Raw genomic sequence first — 20,825 nt, forward strand, 5'->3', positions numbered from 1 at the left:
AAATATTAATGGAAATGGAAACAAAGTGTTAAGAAAAGTGCTGCAGTCTCAATCTTGATTGTAGTCATCCATTTATGTAAGAGAATTAGTATGCTGTGAGGTGAGATTAATTTAAAAGCTGCAATACAGATAAAAGATGAAGATATCACAGTACTAGCAAAGAACTCTTCAATATCATTCCTTCATGATGAAATAATTTGAAAACAAATCACCCATTTTTATATACTGGGTATTTGTAGGTAAATCATAACTTTCTCACAAACAGAAAGGTTAATTTTTTTTTTCCTTCAAATAATTTGCGAGGCATTCTGTCAAATCTCAGGCACGCTGATGGACATCTCTAAGTATTCTAACTTTTTCAATCATTTTGCAATCTTACTCAGATTTCACTGTGCCCTTATTACAAATGAGTAATCAAAGAACATTAAATAAAGGTCTGGAGGGCAGTCTATGCTTTCTATGTGTTAGTAGAATCAGATGACTGAATGCCTTGACAAAGAAAAAGAATAATACTATGTCAGCCAAGTCAGCTTACCACAGTTTAAAGCTGAAAAAAATAAGCTTGAAAATTCATCAAACGTTATGAGATAATGAGAAAATCATGAGAATAGACCATAAGGAATAAAACCACACACCTCAGATCATCAAAACAGAAATATATTTCTGTGCAATTTTAGATCGTATTTTGTAAAAATAAGTTGCATGTTTTAAGATGATATGAACCTCTTGCTCTTGGCCGACTTATAAGCATGGATTTTTGAGTGTAAGCTGGTGAAGTTGTTTATTTGAGAAGATATTTATAAAATGTTTATAAAAAAGCCCTTTCAATAGCGTCAATATCTTAATATCTTGACAGCATAATATCTGCTGTTAATGCTGATGTGAGCAAGAACTGACTCATACCATTTAGGAAAGCGTTGATGTGATCCAAGTAATTCTGAGCTTTATTAATTGCTCTGATACAGACCTCTATTTTGAATTTGAGCATATTAATTACATTAACACTTCTAAATTCTGTTTTCTTTATCTGTAGCAGGGATAGTGATAACTAGTTGTATCACAGATTTTCTTGAAACTTAAATACTTTAATGTATTAAAACACCTAAAGACAATCAGAATACTTACATTAAGACATCATTTTAGTTGCTATTATATTAATAAAGAACACAAAACACTTTTTTTAATGTATGTTCTAATACGTACAATTAAATTCACCAGATTTAGAAAACAAAAGCATTCTCACTTAATTGTTTTCCTGATTTTGTTGACACTGAGGTCCATTAAAGTTTTCCCACTTTTTTAAAGGGGAACCTCAAGTAGCTCACTGGAAAAATTTGTTGCTCACATGCTATAACTGTATAAATATATACAGATAAAAATGTCAATGACATTTTTAACACATGGTCTGAACAATCCTGTAGACAGATTAGTCATGCAAAAAAAATATTTTTCTCTTCTTCCTGTCAGTTCTGTGATCAAGTCTGGCTTCTATTAAAAACAGATAGATTCTGGAAACAGAAATATGCAGTGTTTTTTGCTTTTTTGTTAAAATAGAAAGGAAATACAAAATATGAAGTGTTGCTTCTGTGTCAAATTGACATCCTGAAAAACAATTAGAATAATATCTGGAAAAAAAAAAAAAAAAACATCTTTTACAAATATATTATGTACTTAAATACCAGCATTTACTTCTTAGATTCAAAAACACTTTGGAAAATCAAGAACTTTAAAAACTGCTATTTCCAAAATTGTTCTGTGGTAGAATACTCTGATTGACATGCCAGTTAAAATGTTACAGAAACTTTATATAGCATACTTGAATTTTACATACTTATATCTATTACTCATAAGTATCTATGTATGAAGTTCATTAGGGATAATTACAATTTACAGCCCTGAATCTTCTGTAGCTGGAAAACTAAGGAATAAAAAGGAGCTTATACCTTTTTTATAAAATGCTGATAGGGGAGGACAGATAATTTCACCTCACATTTGAGGTTCTCCTGTAAGGATTTCTGGTTCTGCTGTAAGGATGTTACAGTGTTGTAAAGTGACTAAAAACAACTCAGAACAACTAATTCTTGGACCATGGATTACAATCTAGGACTTCTTTCTGTAACACCGTATCCTAAGAACGAAGTTGTATATTCATTTTTTCTTTGTCAACCTCTCTTTCCTGAATTAATCTTTAAAATTGGAATAAAATCTACTAGACAGGCATACCGATATCACATGATAGCTTAAAGCCTGATTGTTGAAATAGCCATTTCCACTAGAAATGTAGCTTCAGGCTAAAATGGTTATTGAGCCGGGCCTGGCACTTAACTGGTGTGTTGTAGTATTGAACTCTTCCAGAAAGAAGTAGTATCAGCTGTGTTTTGTGAGCAGACTGATTATGGATGTATGTATTAGATATTCTTGGGGCATGCCAACTGGCTCAAAACCCTTCCTGGATGATAACAGAAGAACTTCTATTTAGCAGATACTAATTAGGCATTAGTAGTAAACAGTTGTTGAGCTGCTCCATTCTGCCAATACTAAAACAGCTACAAGCCTGCTCAGAAGAAATGTTTTAGGAATATAAACCTAAAAATCTTAGATACCCCAGGTCCTTAAGCATATTGATAGTTAGCCTCAGTTTTAGAGGCTGGTATAGCTGAAAAGCACTAGTGTAGCTACACCCTTTTGTCTCAAAGTAAATCTTATAGTTCAGTTCTTTTGGTCTACCTGAGTACAGATTCTCACGTTATTTTTGGCATACTACAACCAGAGGACCAACAATGTTACGTGTGACCCAGGAAAGATTGCATGCCAGCTGGACTAGGTTGGAAGCCAGGCAGAATATGTCAGGGTGCCTAAAAATACTATAACTATACACAGCTGCTGAACTGAGCTCTCAATGTCTGCTTTGTGGTCAAAAGTGAAGCACCTAGCTTTCACACTGACACCAAAATTAGTTAATCTTAAACTAGGCAACACCACTATATTGTGCCTTTGACCCCCAGGAGGCACTGGTCATAGGGAACTTTGAAAGAAGAAAATTGTGGTCTTATCCAAATGGACTTCATTTTAACTTTTTATATGGATTGTTTTTTCTTGTATTAAACTGCCCATGTGAGCAAGTCATTTTTATGTTGTCCTTTACATTCAACTTCTGCACTCCACACCTTGTAATTCAAAAACAAAAAAATTCTACAAGGCATGTTTTTGGTTATGTCTGGTTGCTCTGACTTTCACTCCTTTGCTGCAAATATATTCATCAATCTTCCTCAGGGTCAAAATGCAAAACTGAGACATAACTTTATTCAACTAGCAAGGGTGACTACAATTTAAAAGCTAAAGGCTGTTTTTTTAATCACCAGTGAAGCAATTCTTAATGTTCGTTTGAATACTGATGGTTTAGTGTTAGGTCAGTGATGTCTGCAATTAAGTGTTATGAAACTCTTTATTATGTTTTATAATTCTGATTGAGGTTCTAGGCTTCCCAGGTGTTTGGAGTGATGCTCAGGAGTTTACCAAGCACTTTCTACTTGCCCATTTCCAAACATTTTACCGAGTAAATACCAGTAGCCCCAATGACTTAGTTCCTATTTAATTTTAATGCTAAATATTAAAGTCAATATTCAGTACACATGATGGAAATCTATGCTCTTGGTTGGCTACTTGGTATAAAATATGGAAGTTTCCTGTATATTTAGAGGGATACATGGTGTAAAATCAGCATTGTCATTTTATGTGCATTAAGAGTTATATTTTGGTGGAAAGCTTTATTTTAGGAAAATAAACTTCCAGATACTGTTTTACTAATCTGCTCGAGCATCCTGAAAATCCTCTTGGACTCAGAGGCATCAATTATTTTCATGAGTTTGACTTGGATATTTCTTATAATCAAATTTGAAAACACAGGATTTTTAGCCTTGAAGCTGTTTGGTTTCAGTGATTACAAGAGTCAGGTTCCTTTCAATCTATATCCCCATAGGTGAGCAAATCTCTGCAGACAGACAGTATGTTTTTAGGTATTCCCTTTATGATCATTATAAACATACACAACAGACAGCTTATTGAAGTGAAAAGAAAAGTAGTAGTTAGTTAAATTGATTTTTTTTTTAATGTTGAATTTACTAATTGAATAAATGCCTACTATGGTCACTTTTGGTTTGTTATTTAGCTATCAATGCTTTGTCCTTTAGTACTTCCAAAACTAACATAATAGCTAGTTGAGTTTGCTGCATAAGATCTGATACACATTTCACAGAATTCAGTTTAAAAACTCCCTTTAACTTTGCTACTTTTTAAAACAAAAATCTGAGAAACAGTTTTGATCCTATGCTGGGCAAAGTGTTATCATGGCATAGTAGTTAATAAACAATATATTTTCATGTCATTAGTCACACTTTCTCTTGCTGCAGTAGATTTAATTAAGATATACTACAATTTGTATTCTACACCATAAAATATCTATTTAAAAAATAATAATAAAAAAAAAAGTTGCCTCAACAAAGGCTAAAGCTAAAAATCTTTTATGGCATATAGGAAAAAATAATAACTGTGGTAGGTCATGATGAAAAGTTTCTTTGTAGAAAAGTTTTTCGTTGTTATTTTTTTCCTAGTTACCTAGAGAGACAACAGAAATGGCTTGTGCAGGAATCTGTTACATAAATTTCTGCTTGTGTTTATGTTTGGGTAGCTGGGTCTTTCTCCCTAAAAAATAAATGCAAATTGACTTGTCACACATTCTTTTCAACTGTTTAAGTTTTAGAAAGAAAATCGCATGCGGTTATTTTCAAATCCATGTATGAAGCTTAAGGGGTTCTGAATGTAGCAAGGAATTTTAAGGAATGACAGCAAAGTATATTCATTTAAAACACCATGAACAACACAAAATTTCAAGTAATTTACATCAGTAAAAAGATGGTCACTGCAATCCACATTATACTTCCAGAGTACTTATAGCCAGAGAAATCTCTTCACATTTTCTTTTAGAAGGTAGTCTGGCTGTCACATTTAACACTATTTATTTTAATGTAGTTGTTAAAAAGAGGAAGTAGAAATTACATCTTACCAGAGATTTGAGTTATGGTGAACATCATTGATTCTTTCCATCATTTTTAGACAGTATTGTCATTAGCAGCAGCCTCAAAATCACGTACACTCATTACACTCGTACAGTGTAGTTGAGTGAAGGGGATAAAAGTATTGCAGTTGCCCAAGTGCAAGACAGGTGTCTATGTGTTGGTGGAGTGGGAATGTATGTACTTATGGAATATATATGGATAAATACCTATAACAGATTAATCAAGTGTACAATAGAAGAACCTGTTTCTTACAAAAACATTCTTCTACATTGCAGATTTTTTCTTTTACAGCTATCAGATGTTCAATGGTTATATTTTACTAGAAACCTAGCTCTCACTTTATAGAAGCTCATCACATTTGGGAATGGCACCTTTTCCAAAACATTAGTGATTATAAAATAGACAAATGCAGTTGGTATAATTATACTGAAATTTATTAACACAAATCAGTGTATATTAAAATGCTCCTGTATTCAATGTTTTCTTAATTTTTGATTGGCAAATATGTTAAACTAATAATAGCTGAAATAAATAGAGGTATATTAGTAAGAATTAAATTGAGAGCTAAAGAGATGCTTCAGGTTCATTTTCTATTACACTATGGACAGCATTGGTAGACGGTACACCAACTGAAGCAGTCATGCCTGGGATGGTTTGTACAGATTTGGGAATCCAGCTCATGTTTGAGAAGATTTGTTGAACTTCTATCACTTTATTTCCATTACAGTTTTACTAGTAGAAGAGGTATTATGAGATGTTTTCTGTATGGTGAGTGGAAATCAGTACTAGTATTAAACAGGCATATTTGCAGCCCATCCGTATTTTTAATCAGTATTTGTTCTTCATTTGTTGACAGGCTATGTCAGGAAAGGTCAGAATCACCCCTGTGTAGCTCAATTCTTTTATGGTTGAATAGTCTCATAGTGAAAAGTGCAGTTGGCCTTTTTTGCCTTTTCTTTTCTTATGCTTTTTTTTCTTCCCCCTTTTTATTCCTTGGTGGGCATTAGAAAAATTAGCATAGAGACAAAACATAGTGTTTTCAATATGTCAATCTTACCTCATTCTGTATCTTTTGAGGCACTTATCTCGATTGCTGTATTGAATACCCAGTCCATTTTCTGAGTTTTCAACCATGAATGATAGTTGGCAGGTTAGGACTAAGCAAGATCAAAGCAATTACAGCTGCATGGTGGAAAGAGTGTAGCATTTAACAGGGGAAACCAATTTTACTCTCCCACCTTCTTTCTCTTCTACAATCTAGGATCTTGATACGTCCCTGTTTGCTGAATGACAGTCAGGCTGCATAAAAGGCTAAGAATATGCCATAAATAATAAGATTTTTGTTCTCCATTTAATTCTTTTTTTTTTTTTTACTGTTGTTTGTGTCTGCATCACTTTTATCGGCTTTAAAAAAAAATCAACAAATTCAATCTGATATACATCATAGAGGCTTGTTGAGTAAACTGAGTGTGTAGAGTGTGTTATGAGGTCTGTACTGACTTCCCATTTCTTGTTGGGTGCGCTTTAATGCAATAAAATTCTATTGGATTTTACAGATTTATTTTAGGTAGGTCATCTATTCCTGTATCCCACACATCCTGAGAGCCACTTGGCTATAGGTGGCTACTTGCAGTGTTTCCCACTCTTGATCTAGTACAGACTATGTTGACTGCTTATCTTTTCCAGCATATCTATCTGCTGCACACAGGAAAGTGGAAAGGATATGTGGAGATCAGGATCTGTATAAGGTTTTGAAGATTTGGGGATTCTGGCTTGTTGCTGTGTTATCTGCTGATCAGTACATGTATATCTCTGTGTCAGGATTACATTTGACTTCAAATCTCTATACACAAATTATTTTTAAATAATTTGGACGAAATCTGGAAGAATGCTGATCTAGAAGAATACATCTCATTTGTATGGTGAGATATACTTAGTAGTATGGGATAAACTTAGCAGAGGTGTCCTGACAGTAAGATCTATTAGGCTGTCAGGCAGTCTCCCAAGAGAAACGATGGAATCCCTACCTCTGGCAATACTTAGAATTTGATTAGAGAAAGCACTGGAAAGTGTGCTGAAAGGAGCAATCATATTTGACAGGAGCTTCTAATAGATGATCTATTCTTTTTCATCCCTAATTTCTCTAATTGCATGCTCAAACTTGAGGGAGTAACAGTTTAAAGACTACCTCTAAGTACCTCAATACAAATTAAACTAAACACTTTACTTTTTGTTCATTGTTATATTCACAAATGAGAAGTCCCATTACATTCTACATGTTTGCTTTTAATTATGTGACCTTTCTGCAATAATTCCTTTACAACATTGTACTAGTGAAGTTCACTGTTCTTACATATCTTTTAAAACCAAGAAGAAGATTCTGTATTACCTCTAATCCTTGTGTTTTATACATCAGGCTAAAATGTATTTCCTAGTCGTTCACTGACAATATCTGTTACAAGATGAAATATGACAGCTAAGAACATTCCATGAGTGGGCACCTTCTTATTTATTCCTGTGCAATACACAGGACCCAGAATGCTTTCCAGGAACATTTTCAGTCAGATATGGTAAGCTGCAGTATAAACACTGCTTCATACACTACACGTAGCACTGTATAATACTTTAATTATTGTCATAAGCAGAAAAAAAAAAAATGAGTTAACTCTTCTGGAACTGATAGCAACTTAATGTTTCATTTCCCTGGTTGTAGATAATTTTTCAAAATTCTTGGAATCTACCTATATTTTTCACAGTGAGTTTCACTATGTCAACCCTTCAAAGTTTCATTTTGAATGAAGAGAAAATTGATCAGTTTAAATATACAAGTTGATGAGACACTGTTCACATTACAGCTTCATAATTTAAATCAGAGGTATCATGAAACTGAGGAAATAGTATTTACCCTCTTGGCTTAAAACAATATCAAATAAGAATTATCATGGCTATATCTTCTAAATATTGCTATATCCTCTTATGTGGGGTAAAAAATCACATTAACAGTTAAAGTGCTTAAAAGATTAAAATTATGCAACGTGCATAAATTATGTAGACAAGACAAAACTAAAAAATCAATTTAAAACTCACTGTCCACATTTATTTTAGGAAATATTTTCTTTAAAATTGTTTTATTGGGAAATATTTTGTTACTTCAGTGAAATATAAATAGGAGCAAAATTAGTAGTGAACAATCTTTGTAACAATCTAGGACATTTGAAATTTGATTGGGTGAAAGATCACAGAATCACAGAATCATCTAGGTTGGAAGAGACCTTCAAGATCACCTAGTCAAACCTCTGACCTAACACTAACCAGTCCTCCACTAAACCATAACACTAGGCTCTACATCTAAACGTCTTTTAAAGACCTCCAGGAATGGTGACTCCACCACTTCCCTGGGCAGCCCATTCCAATGCCTCACAACCCTCTCAGTAAAGAAGTTCTTCTTAATATTCAACCTAAAACACCCCTGGCGCAACTTTAGCCCATTGCCCCTCGTCCTGTCACCAGGCACATGGGAGAACAGGCCAACCCCCACCTCACTACAGCCTCCTTTAATGTACTTATAAAGAAAGATAAGGTCGCCCCTGAGGCCTTTCTCCAGGCTGAACAAACCTAGCTACCTCAGCTGCTTCTCATAAGACTTGTTCTCCAGACCCCTCACCAGCTTCGTCGCCTTTCTCTGGACTCGCTTGAGCACCTCAATGATGCCATTTATGAAAAAGCATGTGGTATTATATCTGCAAGTAATAGGATGTAAAGATGCAGCCATTAACAATGTTTGAACTTGCAGCTAGACTTACTTCAGGATTAATAAATAAATCTGAATTTGCCCAGCTTTCATTTTAAGTACTTCAAACGATTTCCAATCTGCTTCTTCTGTCTCTACCCACTGGAATTTGGAATTTCTCTTTTTAAAATGAAAATCACTGCTATGATTTTCTCCTTTATATAATGAAACACTTCTACATATTAAGTATTACAAGTAGTTCTTGGTTGACTGGAACAAAACTGTTCCTGAGTGAAGATGTTTCACAGTTAGATATTACTAATTCAGGGAATCCTTAATGGTTGAATATAGTTAAAAATAGGATAAAGATGGATCAAAAAAAAATTCACATCAAATTAGCCTATGTCTTTTCTTCAGATAGAAAATATAAGGCTACTTTTTATTAGTTTGTTTTAATGTCACGGTAAAATTGGAAAGATCTCTTAGCTATTAATCTTTATGACTCCCACAAGTCTTTTCCTGAGGGAATTCTTTAAATTCAGAGACACAGGCAGAGACACAGATTATAGAATTTGAGGATGTATTTACTAGAGCACATTATCTTGCATTTGGCCAAGTTATATTTAATCTGCCTACTTCCAGCATCAATAATACATCAGAGTGAAATTTGATTTAAAATTAAATATAATTCAAGGTCTTGTAAAACACCTGTCATACCATTGCTGCTCTTTGCTATTGTCTTAGCATGTATTCACACATTTACAGGCTCTGAGAGTGGAAAATACTGTGGTCCAGTTGTCATGGGTTGGAAAACAAGAAGGGGAATTCCTAGGAATTCCCCATCTTTCAAGGGTTGGAAACTTCATTTGCTGGATTATTATAAAGCCTATTTAAGATTGAAACAGTTTACTTTGAATGCATTGTGTCTATCATGTTAAACAGTTGTGAAATGCTTAAAACTGTCAATTAGTTGTTAAATAGAAGATCTGTCTGTCCTCAGTAGGTGCTTGTAATTATTCTTGTATCTATAATACAAGAAACATTACTGCTTCATGGACAGATTTTTATGTCAACTCAGTCTATTGGTTATAGAGCTCCTGTAGGCAAGCATCATGATGCCGAAGTTCATTATCTCCTTTACCTGAAATTTTGCAAACAGAAATAGTAGATATGATAAAGAAATTAAAGCTAACTGTGAATGTAGTACAGCCTATCCTCCCTTGACAGCTGAAAATAGCTATCTATTCTATTTATTTAAATTCACAGGAAAAATAAATCTTCCATTTAAATGTCACTTATGTGATATATTGTCACCAATGCATCTTGCTAGTGTAATATATTATTGCTGACGTACTATGTAAAGTATCACAAGTCATCAATAAAATAAAAATTATAATTAAAAAAACAAAAACCAAAACAAAACAAAAAAAAAAAAAACAAACAATTTAGGGATCTCACTCCCAGATAGATGTGAAAATGCAGCTTGTCCAAGATACATAAGGAAGATATTTAGGACTGTTTTTTCACCTCCACTTGCTGCTTATTATTAAAATAAGTCATTATATTGATATTGAAAGAAAGAGATGTTTCTGTGAGACACTTTGTACAATAGAAACTGGGTAAATGATCGTTTCTGAGGTTAGGATTCTGTTTTGTAAGAAAAGGCACTATGGAGGGGGAAGAAAAAAAAACAGTGAAATGTGAGAGGAAAGTGTTCTATTGTTGATGGTAGAAAGGATGGGGGACAGAGAGTGCAACAAACTAATCTGATGTAAGTGGCAGCAGATTATGCAGAGCTTTGACACATGAATTAGGACTTTTAAGGTGACTCTATGAGCACAGCATAGCTAACAGAAGGATTTGAAAAAACAATTATATTGGTCATTATAGTATGGGTATAATAACTGCAAGAGCAAATTATTCTGTAAGCTACAACAAATATGGAAGGAAGGAAGGAGAAAAGTGCTATGTCTATTAGATTTTCTTTTATATTTTCATTACATTCTGATGTATTTTAATATACCCAAATGTATTTTAAATGTTACTTATTTATTTTGTATTTAGTTGAAGAATTACAAAATAATAAAATAATTTTCAAAAAGTTTTGGAGAGTACACAGCAATTTTGATTAGGCACCTGAGATTCTGTTTTAACTGTGGCTGCTTTGGCACCACTTAGCTATTTGCTTCTGTGACCACAGCCCTATTTTTATCTGGCATAGAATCAATTTTAGGACTTATAGGCAGTAAAATTCTTTAGTTTGACTCATTTTTATTGCCATAATTGTTCAATACAGGGTTTATTTAAACCCCTGAAGTATGAGGACATGAATAGCTCATTTATGAATAGCTCGTTTAAGTTCACTGCTTTGAATTCATAGAGTATCTGTGACTGTGATTATACTGAAATATCAATGATATTTCCATGACTATGTAATAGATGTTCACCTGTGTATTTTCTACCATCCAGATATAATGACATTTCCCATTGCTGATATGTGAAGAATAAAACTGATTTCAATAAGAAGTCCAGTATGTTGAGATTAGCTCATTGCCTCTGGCAAGCAGATATACTCTCAGCTGTTTTATCATTGTAGACTCTAGTTCCTACAATGCATTCATGAAGTCCATAGCATAGAGCTTTGATTTTTCAGTTGATTAGCATTCCCATTTTAATTTTAACATAGTTTTTGTTATTACTGTTATTTATCATTTTGATGGATATAATGCTGCTCTACTTACTTTTCTTTGAGTTTGTCTTCAAAACGCTTGGTGAGATCTCACTAGCACTGAGGATATATCTCATCTTCAACTGATGATATCTAGTTTTTCTTTTTCTTTTTCTTTTTTTTTTTTTCTGACCCAGGAGGTATAGCTGAAGAAATCAAGGCCAGCTATGGTAACAGTCACAAGTACTTAGGGAAGAATTTAGACAGAATTTTAGTTTCTAAGCATAAATTATGTTTCTGGGGATCTTTGTTCAGCAGAAGACTAACCTCCCAGGTACTTCAGTGAAATTCATCTGCTCTAATTGCAGGTTTTCAACACTAAATAATCCAAATCTAAAGTAATTACATTTTAACCCTCTTTGAAGTCAGTAGGGAGAAATTGCCCTTTGTCTAAATTATGTAAAATTAATGTCCTGAGGTTTGTTCCTCTGCATGTATTCAGCTGTCACTATCTTAGAACAATGTGGGGACTGAACACCAAATGGGTATGTGTGACTGGTAGAATGTAAGTCATCCCCCTTCTTCATCATATAACTCTCTTGTGAGGCTCAGTTAACTCACCATTCACAAATTATTCTGAACACCAAATGACAGTGTTATCTGCATTTTTTTTTTATATTTTTTTTTTAAGGAACAAGTAGAGAAGGAGGTGACAATTCTACAGGCCCAAGTATAATGGCTGTGACCTACTTAAAAAGATGGAAACCTTGGTTAAAATTACCATTTCCAAGCTACATACTTTAGGAACATACCTCCCACCCTTCTGCAGAATGCCTTGCCCATCAGAATATGGTGATGGGAGTGAAGCAGTGGATGGTACAGCTGTGCTTGCTGATCCCTGCCTTAAATGCTCTTTGCAAGAAAAATGTGAAGATTTATTAAGACAAACAGACAGCATGACTAGCCAAAGGCATAAGTCATCCATATGGAATGAGAAGGCTTTCCAGATGTTCCTACATATTTTTTCCAGTGTTTAACATATAGTAGACTGAGTGGGATTTAGAATTTCCCATAGCTGTTACCATAGCCTGAGATCTGGATATGTACCAAACTGTCTGACGAGATCTTAATCTGAACACTGTACTGTCTGTTTAAGATGATATTCTGAAATTCCCACCTTTCCCTGGGCATCTTTCAGAATGTTCTGGATTGCATTCTCGATCTCTGGTTGATTCACAATTAATCTTAGAAGTGCTCATTTTTGCAAGATAAGCTTTCTCTATACAATAAATTTCTTCAAATGAGGAACTAACTTACATACCTAAAGGTTAGTTAGATCTAAATCTTGCACATTCACATTGCTCTCCCTTTATAGTCATTGAAAGGAAAGTTCTTATTTAAAGAGCAAATCAACTCATCCTCAGGTAGATGTCAAGAGTGTGTGCTATGAATTATCCTCTAGAAATGTTTTATTTTTCCTCTTTGTAAAAGGAATTTACCACTAGCTAGATAGTAGATGACTGTCTTTTAGACATCTAAAGTAAGGTGATATGGACATGTGATAGAATATGGATGTGGTTGAGTCACAACAGCGAAAGAGAGAGACAATGTTTGTACATGTAGATTTGTAGAAGCCAGTTGGAGAAAATAGAGGAAACTATGTGAAGGCTCATTTACTGGGGAACTCCTAGTTTTATACAGAGTTACAATTAGAAGTGAATTTTTATATATTCACCATCTTTGAGGTAGAGTACTAATTCCAGGGGTACTAAGTCCAGGGGTACTTTTTTGGGCTACAGCTAGTGAGAAGCTTGACTTTCAGACCTTTCCCATGTTCACATATTTGCCAAGTTACAGAGTAGCATAACTAAATTTACTTTGACTTACTGTTTTGGTTTGGTTTGTGTGTGTTTTTTTGGTGTTGTTTTTTTTTTGGTGATTTTTTTTTTCCTTCTGAAGTCTAGACATATAGAAGTAGGCTGTTTTAGAAAGAGTTTGGGTTTTCTTCTATAATAAAAAAAAAAAAAAAAAAAAAGTTTTGATTTCCTTACAATGTATTTTATCGAGTATTACCAGGACAACTGAATTTAAAATACTGCGAGGCATTTTCATTAGAAGCATGTGAATTATTTTTCTTCTTGGCCTCCCAGAGATGAAACCTACCATTTTTCAGACCATGCTGTGAAAATCCTATTTTGTAAGGCTCTTCAGAGAAGAGATAATTTAAACTTGGTGCATTTGAGTCTGTTATTGTTTAACATTTGGGTGTTAAGTAGGTAACTCATGTTTAAAGAGAAAGGATTGCATTAGCCTGCCCTTGTTATTCTTTATATATATTTTAACGTTTCTTTCAGCATCTGAAGCTTGGAGAGGATTTAAGCAAATCTAAATAAATAAAATAAGACTTTACAAAAGATATCTTGGGTGTTGAATCAAATCAATACTTAACTCCTCCTGAGGTAGTAGAATCTAAGCCTTTTTCCAATTGTGTACTTTTTTCTTTTTTAGTACACTCTTCTCCTGACTATAATTTTCTGTAGTATAGGACTGCATATTTGCTCCTGAAGTGAGTGCTCCCAATGCTAATTTCATATGTTATTCTGAGAGTTTTCTAATAGTTTTCTTATTTTCACTTTGTCAGGAAAGGATGATAAATACTTAAACATTCTTGTTGTCTAGTTAGTCCTTTCTTGGATTGAGCTGTATTTTTTTTTTTTAATTTCTTTAGAATTTCCACTTTAAAAAAAAAAAAAAATGCCTTTCTGAACTATACTGTAGTTCCTCAAACTCATTTATTAGTGTTTTTAAATATTTCTAACTTCAGCGCAGCTCCATAAGTATGTTTTTGTTCCTTTCTCTCCTGTTTGGGATGTACCACTGCAGGGCCAGGGGAAATCCCAGGCAAAGTACGATGGGAGCTGGGTGTGTCATTTCTCAAAATGTGCACAAAAGAAATGTTTTCAAACATTAAAGTTGTAGGTGCTGAGGAGCTAAAGATTTAACAGAAGAAAAATGCTTGGCAAGTTTGAGACACTTTAGGAATGTGAGCAGAGCTATTTCTCGTTTTAGTTGCCTGAAAGCTTTTAGAACAAGTGTGTCTGGGTACAATACAGCATATTAAACTGTTTGAAAAAAATTCTTGTAGGTACCTTATATTAATAGTTCACTTGTGGTATTAGAAGATAATTCTCTTACAGAATGGCACAAATAATAGAACACTTTCTGGAAAATATTTATTCTTTATTAAAGAAACATCATGCTTTTTACTCTGTCCTTGTTTTCCAGCCATTTCACATAAAATATTTGCACTATATTGACCTGCTCTAAGCCTTTAGGGGAATTGTTAAAATCTGTAACGCAAAGTGTCAAGTATTAACAAGAGTTCTCTGCCCTACTGGTGCTGAACGTTGATCCACCTCAGGCATCGAGACACTGAAAGAGCTAATTTGTAATTCTTGCCTTTTCTGTTCTCTCATATAGTGAGTAAGCATGCTGAAATGTCTTTTCCTCTAGCTATTATTCTACTTTATATAGGAACTTGCATCACCCTCTTCACAGTGTCTGGATTCTACCCAGTAGCATGCTAATCAATGTGACTAACATCTGTGTCAGGTGGTTCATTGTTTCTCTCAGCTTTATTTTTTTTTTTTTTTTTTTTTTTGCTATGAGTTTATATTAATGAGGGGAAAAAAATGGTGCATTTCAGTGTGAAATAGAAGGGGGTTTGTGTGGGCTTCAGATTCTGCAGAGGTTATTTCCCAATCTCAAAGTGTGACTCACTCTCCTGCCCAGAAAATTTTTTGCTATACTGCAAGCTGATGTGGGTGCCTCAGAAATGGAGTTACCATCTGAGGTCTGTACCCTGTTCTTCATTTAGGCCATGTGGTACCCCAGGGGCAATGTCTCTCACCTGAAGTCTTTACTCATGCTCCCTGATCAATCAGAGACCAGAAGGATAGGTAAATTTAATATGCTTGAGATGTTACTGAATGCATCCTCCTTGGAATGTTTTCTGAAAATTGTGTGTACCAGTGTAGTTCAATACAGTTATAGAGTTTAATTAGCAGAAATAATGAAATATCAAACATTGTACTTTACATGACTATGACAGTTTACCAGATTGGTTGTTTACTGGAATCCTGTCATTTTGGAGCAGCCGTGTTCTGTCCCTTTTACCCAGACTAACTGCACTTGGGTTATTTGCAGAAAAAACTCAATTGCCTTCTGCTATAATTCATATTTAGTCACAGATTTTTAAGCTCCATAATTCCTTTACCACTTTGCATAACAGGTAAATTTTCTTGTAACTACAAAATATTTGGTCTCTATTTAACAAATATATCAGCTCCCAAAATTCATAGAAAAATGAAAATAATAACTATAAGAACAAAATGTGTTTCCATACAACATTTCATGACTACTTTGCTGTCCTGTCTTTGAATGAACATAGACTCCAGCATATCAGAAATCATTGCCAAGATTATCTCTATTTTTCTTTTTGTTATAATGCTGTACAGTCAGTATATTATATTTTTCCTGCCATTTGTTTATTTTGCCTATAGGTATTTATGGAACCATTTATATAACAAATTGCTGCGAAAAGATTGCTTTCATTATCATTTATCAGTAGACTAAATTGATCGTGCTGAAGCACTGTGGCCTGTACAATGCACTACAGTTTATCAGTGAATAAATTCCATTCTTAAATGAGTAACTGATTTATTTGCACTAGCAACATACAGGTTTTTCTTCACAATTCCCCATTTTTGTTAGGAGGCTGCAAGTTGCCCACAATATTGGGCAAACACAGCATGTATATGCTGATGCAGATTACTTTTATGGCTTGATAATATTCTTTGATTTATCACTCTTTTAAGCTTTGGTGTTTTATTTTTCTCTTAGGGATATGATGATGGATATGGGGGTGAATACGATGATCCAAGCTATGAGGCATATGATAACAGTTATGCCACCCAAACACAAAGGTAAGCATTTGTACTTTTTCATTAAATTTTCCAAGAAAAACATTCCTTTTCTCTTGAATTTTTATGTAAATGTGCTGTTTTGGTTTTCTACATTAAATTCTACAAAATCTCACAGTACTTTAAATAGCCGTTAAAAAGTAATAATGGTGGTTAGAGTTAATATACAGAATTATTCAGATGAAGTAAAAATGCAGACAACTAGACTTTTAAAAATGCTGCAGCTAAAGTGTAGTTGCTGGTCTTTTTTGTTGTTCTTGTTGTTGTCATTGTTTAAAAAAAAAAAAAAGAGATTATACCATTTCCTATCCAGTGTCATTCTGAACTTCTTGGTGAAGTTTATTTATTTATTTTTTTTGCCTTAATAACATAAAGTAATCAAGGCTATATTATATTTAAGGCTTTTACAGTGTTTTGGGCAAAATGATAAATTAACAAAAAACAAAAAAATGATGGTAAATAACTGTCACTGGTGGGTATCAAGGTAAATTATGTAATGGAATGGTGTGCTTGAAATAAGGCTGAAACTATTAGCTTCAGTCAGTTGCTTTCTGAGCAACTCTCAGAATTGGTATAGGTAACCAAGTTTGGAAATCTTATTTCATGTCCTTACTGTGTAATGGGAGGATTATATTCACAGCTACTCCTATAATTTCTGTCACTAAAAAGAGACAAAAAAAAAAATGATCCCTTTTGATGTACACACACATCACATGCACTCATATATTACCTCAACATGTTTATTAAATATGGAATGATATCTTTTCCACAGTTAAGCTGAAGGACAAAAGAGTGCTTCAACCAATTACTTAGAAAATGTGCTGATTGGTTCCTAAGAGTGTTTGTCAAATTGTGGAAAGACAAACGAAGTTCTAACAAGAAGAGACAGATTTTAATTGAGTTAGAGTGCTTCTCACTGGATGAGAAAAATGATGGTTATGTACAGAGTTCTGTACTCTAAAAACCAGGAGACATTAAACTTGCTTTTTGTTTAACCATGTTTTTTGTTGAATGCTTTGCTGATGTCAATGCCTGTTAGAATAATGTTGAGCCATAAAACTGCTGTAGTGAGTGGCATTTGAGCCTATAGAAGAATAATTTAAGTAATTTTATAACCAGTGACAAATATTTTAAAGGATTTGTCACACGTAAATGTGAACCCCTTCAAATATACCTTAACAACACACTTTCAAGTAATTATACATTACTTGCTTCATCCATCATGTTATTATGTAGGTAGATATTTTTGTTGCCAGAGATTCTCCAATTTTTTCAGAAGAATTCAGCCCATCTTTTGATACAATAGTGAACTACCACAGGTAACATTGTCTCTAGTTCAAAAAATGTTAGTTAGAAGTGTCTCTGCGATGACATTGCTTTTTTTTTTTTTATCAACTGAATCAACCTGCATTTGTTTTGCAAGTTGATGTCTCAAGCAAATAAATGACTAATATATCAAGTTTATTAGTTTATGATAAAGCTAGAACATATAGTGATAATCTTACTCAAGACAGAAAACTTGTAGAGTCAAATATTTTTGTAAATTAAACAGCTATTAAGCAGTGAGATAAGTTCTCTACAATGTGTGGTACCTCCTACATACCTATTCTATTTTCAATCTGTAACTAAAACATTTCCTTTTGTAATAGATATCAGGATACACAGTCGTACTCATCTGTGTTGAGTGGTACTGAATGCCACAAGTAATCTTTTGACTTCAGTGAGAGCACTTGCGGAATAACATGCTACTCAGATTTCAAAGATGTGAAGAACAAATGGACCATTACAGATGCAGTTTGGGTCTCTGTACCTTATTGGCTATTTATCTTCATGGAAATACCTCCTTACTGAGCTGAAATAGCACAACAGAACAGAATAGTTTGACCACATTATTTCGTTAGGTGTACATACCAAAAAGTTTTCTCACAATCAAAGATCTTGTTTTTAGTATAACTTAGGTATTGCTCCTGTAACCAATCAAGCACACAACTAACAAAGAAGATAATTTGTAACACTTCAGAGTACTTATTCATCTCATCCACTGTTTGATTTAAAGGGGGGAAAAATATTGTAAATAATCTGTGCTCAGAGAGGGAAAAAAAAAATCATCACTGCCCTCTGCAGGGATTGAGTGAAATTCTGAAGCATGAGACAAGAGATAATTGAAGTCTGTGGCTTAATGCAGAGCTGCAAGCTTTCTTCTCATGTTAAGGGCAGAGTTTCCACTTGCTTTTTACAGCTCATTAAAGAATCGATATGGAAATTCTTAGAGTAGGTCCAATCTCTGGTCTGACTATCTGTCTCACCATGCTTATTGACAAAACCTTACTCTCATTGTCACTTCAAACTGTAGAATGTCTTGGGAGGAGAGGGGGGAAACTAAACAGAAGCTGAATTCAGTGTGCTTTAGAGCAGAGCATGTGATAAGTTGTGCCTTGTTCCCCTATGCACCCAATGCACAGAGTGAAAATACCATTTAGGTAGCCTGCCACCACTACCTCTGTTAACAATACATTTGACTTCCAGACCTTATCTATTTCCCACTTCCTCACCAGAGGCTTCCTGCCCATATATATATTTTTTCTGAAGGCCCTTAGTCCTTCATTGCCCAAGAGGTATGATTTAGATATTTTATAAATTAGTCGCTGCCAATAGCAGAGTAAATGAGCACGCTGTTAGCATACACCACCGTGCTATTACACAGGATTATGACTTAGAAGGAGCAGAAAAAGTGACCAGCACCCAGATCACCCAGATATTAAGTGGAGAGAAACACTGTTTTTCTGTGTGCAGTTACCTGAAGACTTGTACCTTGTGAAGGCCAAGGACAGAGTTTCAGGCCCAGCAATACATTTTGTATAGATCCTTCTCTAATGACCTCTACTGCTGCCACCCTTCCAGACAGAGTTCTGTCCTCCATGACACCAGTCTGATTTTAGACTAATAACAGGGGGATAGGGTCACTTGTAGAAGAAACCATGACAGAACCTTGGGATCAGACTAGAACGAACCCTACAATAATCTTCAAGGCTGAATGAGCTAAGAGACATCTCAAGGGCACTGAAATGGATACAAAAGCAACTTGAAGAAGGACAGCCTGATCATCACAATGGTAAGTGCCATTTGTATCTTATTGTGTCTGGGGAGAAGAGAATTATGGGTTTTGAGGAATAAAATTATTGCCGTAGTCTATACTGCATGAGGAATGTCTTGCTTTAACTAGCAGAAGCTGTATTTTTAAAGCCATCTTTTTTCTTCCTCATCTTCCTATCTCATAATGGCTACTCAGCAAACAGGATGGACCCTCAGGAGAAAAGATTTAAATGAACAACTGGCTGTTTTTCCCAAAAGTGTTTATAATCATTAATTACAGGATTCCATAAAAGATTACAGGTTTAGCAAGGATATTTAGAAACCTTGCTGGTTTTAGGAATGTGTTTTCATTGATGTGAAAATAGAGATTTTAAGGTAAATGGAATGAAAGTATTGTCTGAGACCAAAGAGAACAAGGAAAAGACGATTCCAGTGGGCAGAGGAACACATCAGATTTGGCACACTTCCGACAGGCAATTCTGTACTACACTTTGAGTTTCTTGATGGAACATCATTTTCCTTTCCCTTCCATTCAGTGTGAAAATGGACCTCCACCTGCCCAGACATACCAAGGGATGTTCAACCTATTAAGTTCATACGCTGCTCCCTAGACATTTGGAAATCAGGCAGAGAACGTTCAAACCCTTTTCTGCCAGCTATGTTTGGCTCCTGAACTTTTAGTCTGACTACTTTTGTAATCAGAAGTGAAATCTCTTCTGGGATATATATGATGACCATTCTTGTGTTGCAAATTCACGTGCCTCAATGGTGAGGAACAGATGGCAGGTGAGGGTAATAATCAAGCTGATGTTCTCAAACAGCTGCATTTCATTTCAGCAAATAGTTAATATCCATATAAGTTTGCCCCTTCCATTGCACTTGATAGTTAAAATCTTGATGTATATTTTCGTTTTCCATCAGTATTTAGGTATGAAACAAAATTACTGCACAGATTTTTGTCTAGACTGGACCTTACCAGATAGATGGCTAGATTTTGATGCTCATCAGTTGTTATACCAGATGCTGCCCAAATTTCTCTGCTAAGTTAAAAGACATTCCTCTGCAGGCCTGTAAAGTTGTGCTGTTTGTCCACTTATTGATGCTTTTTAGCAGTTCAACCACACTGATGTCCTCAATGTGTTCTTCCTTCAAATCGTGTTGGAACATAATGTGGCAGTAGTCCTTCCTTTCCATTCTTACTGAAAAGTTTATTTAAAGACATAAATATGATTTTTACAAGCCAACAAGCAAGCTCATATAACAAAACTCTAAAATGG

The 20,825-nt window shown here is 34.4% G+C and overlaps 1 protein-coding gene across 5 annotated transcripts in view; it reads left to right on the forward strand.

Annotated features, from left to right (window-relative positions):
* Nucleotides 1–20,825, forward strand: part of KHDRBS2 (KH RNA binding domain containing, signal transduction associated 2) — a 378,797-nt gene that overhangs the window by 294,050 nt on the left and 63,922 nt on the right. For 2 of the 5 annotated variants that reach the window (XM_021269153.4, XM_021269154.4), the window contains exons 7-8: nt 16,376–16,458; nt 19,406–19,567. In XM_021269153.4, coding sequence (XP_021124828.1) covers nt 16,376–16,458; nt 19,406–19,493 — 171 coding nt within the window. In that variant the 3' untranslated portion in view covers nt 19,494–19,567. Of the gene's footprint in view, nt 1–16,375; nt 16,459–18,104; nt 18,719–19,405; nt 19,568–20,825 lie in introns of those variants that run through there. The other 3 variants (XM_072036317.1, XM_072036318.1, XM_027455064.3) reach the window with 2 other exon arrangements.

The sequence above is a fragment of the Anas platyrhynchos genome, chromosome 3 (assembly GCF_047663525.1).
Source record: "Anas platyrhynchos isolate ZD024472 breed Pekin duck chromosome 3, IASCAAS_PekinDuck_T2T, whole genome shotgun sequence".
NCBI classification, from domain to species: domain Eukaryota; kingdom Metazoa; phylum Chordata; class Aves; order Anseriformes; family Anatidae; genus Anas; species Anas platyrhynchos.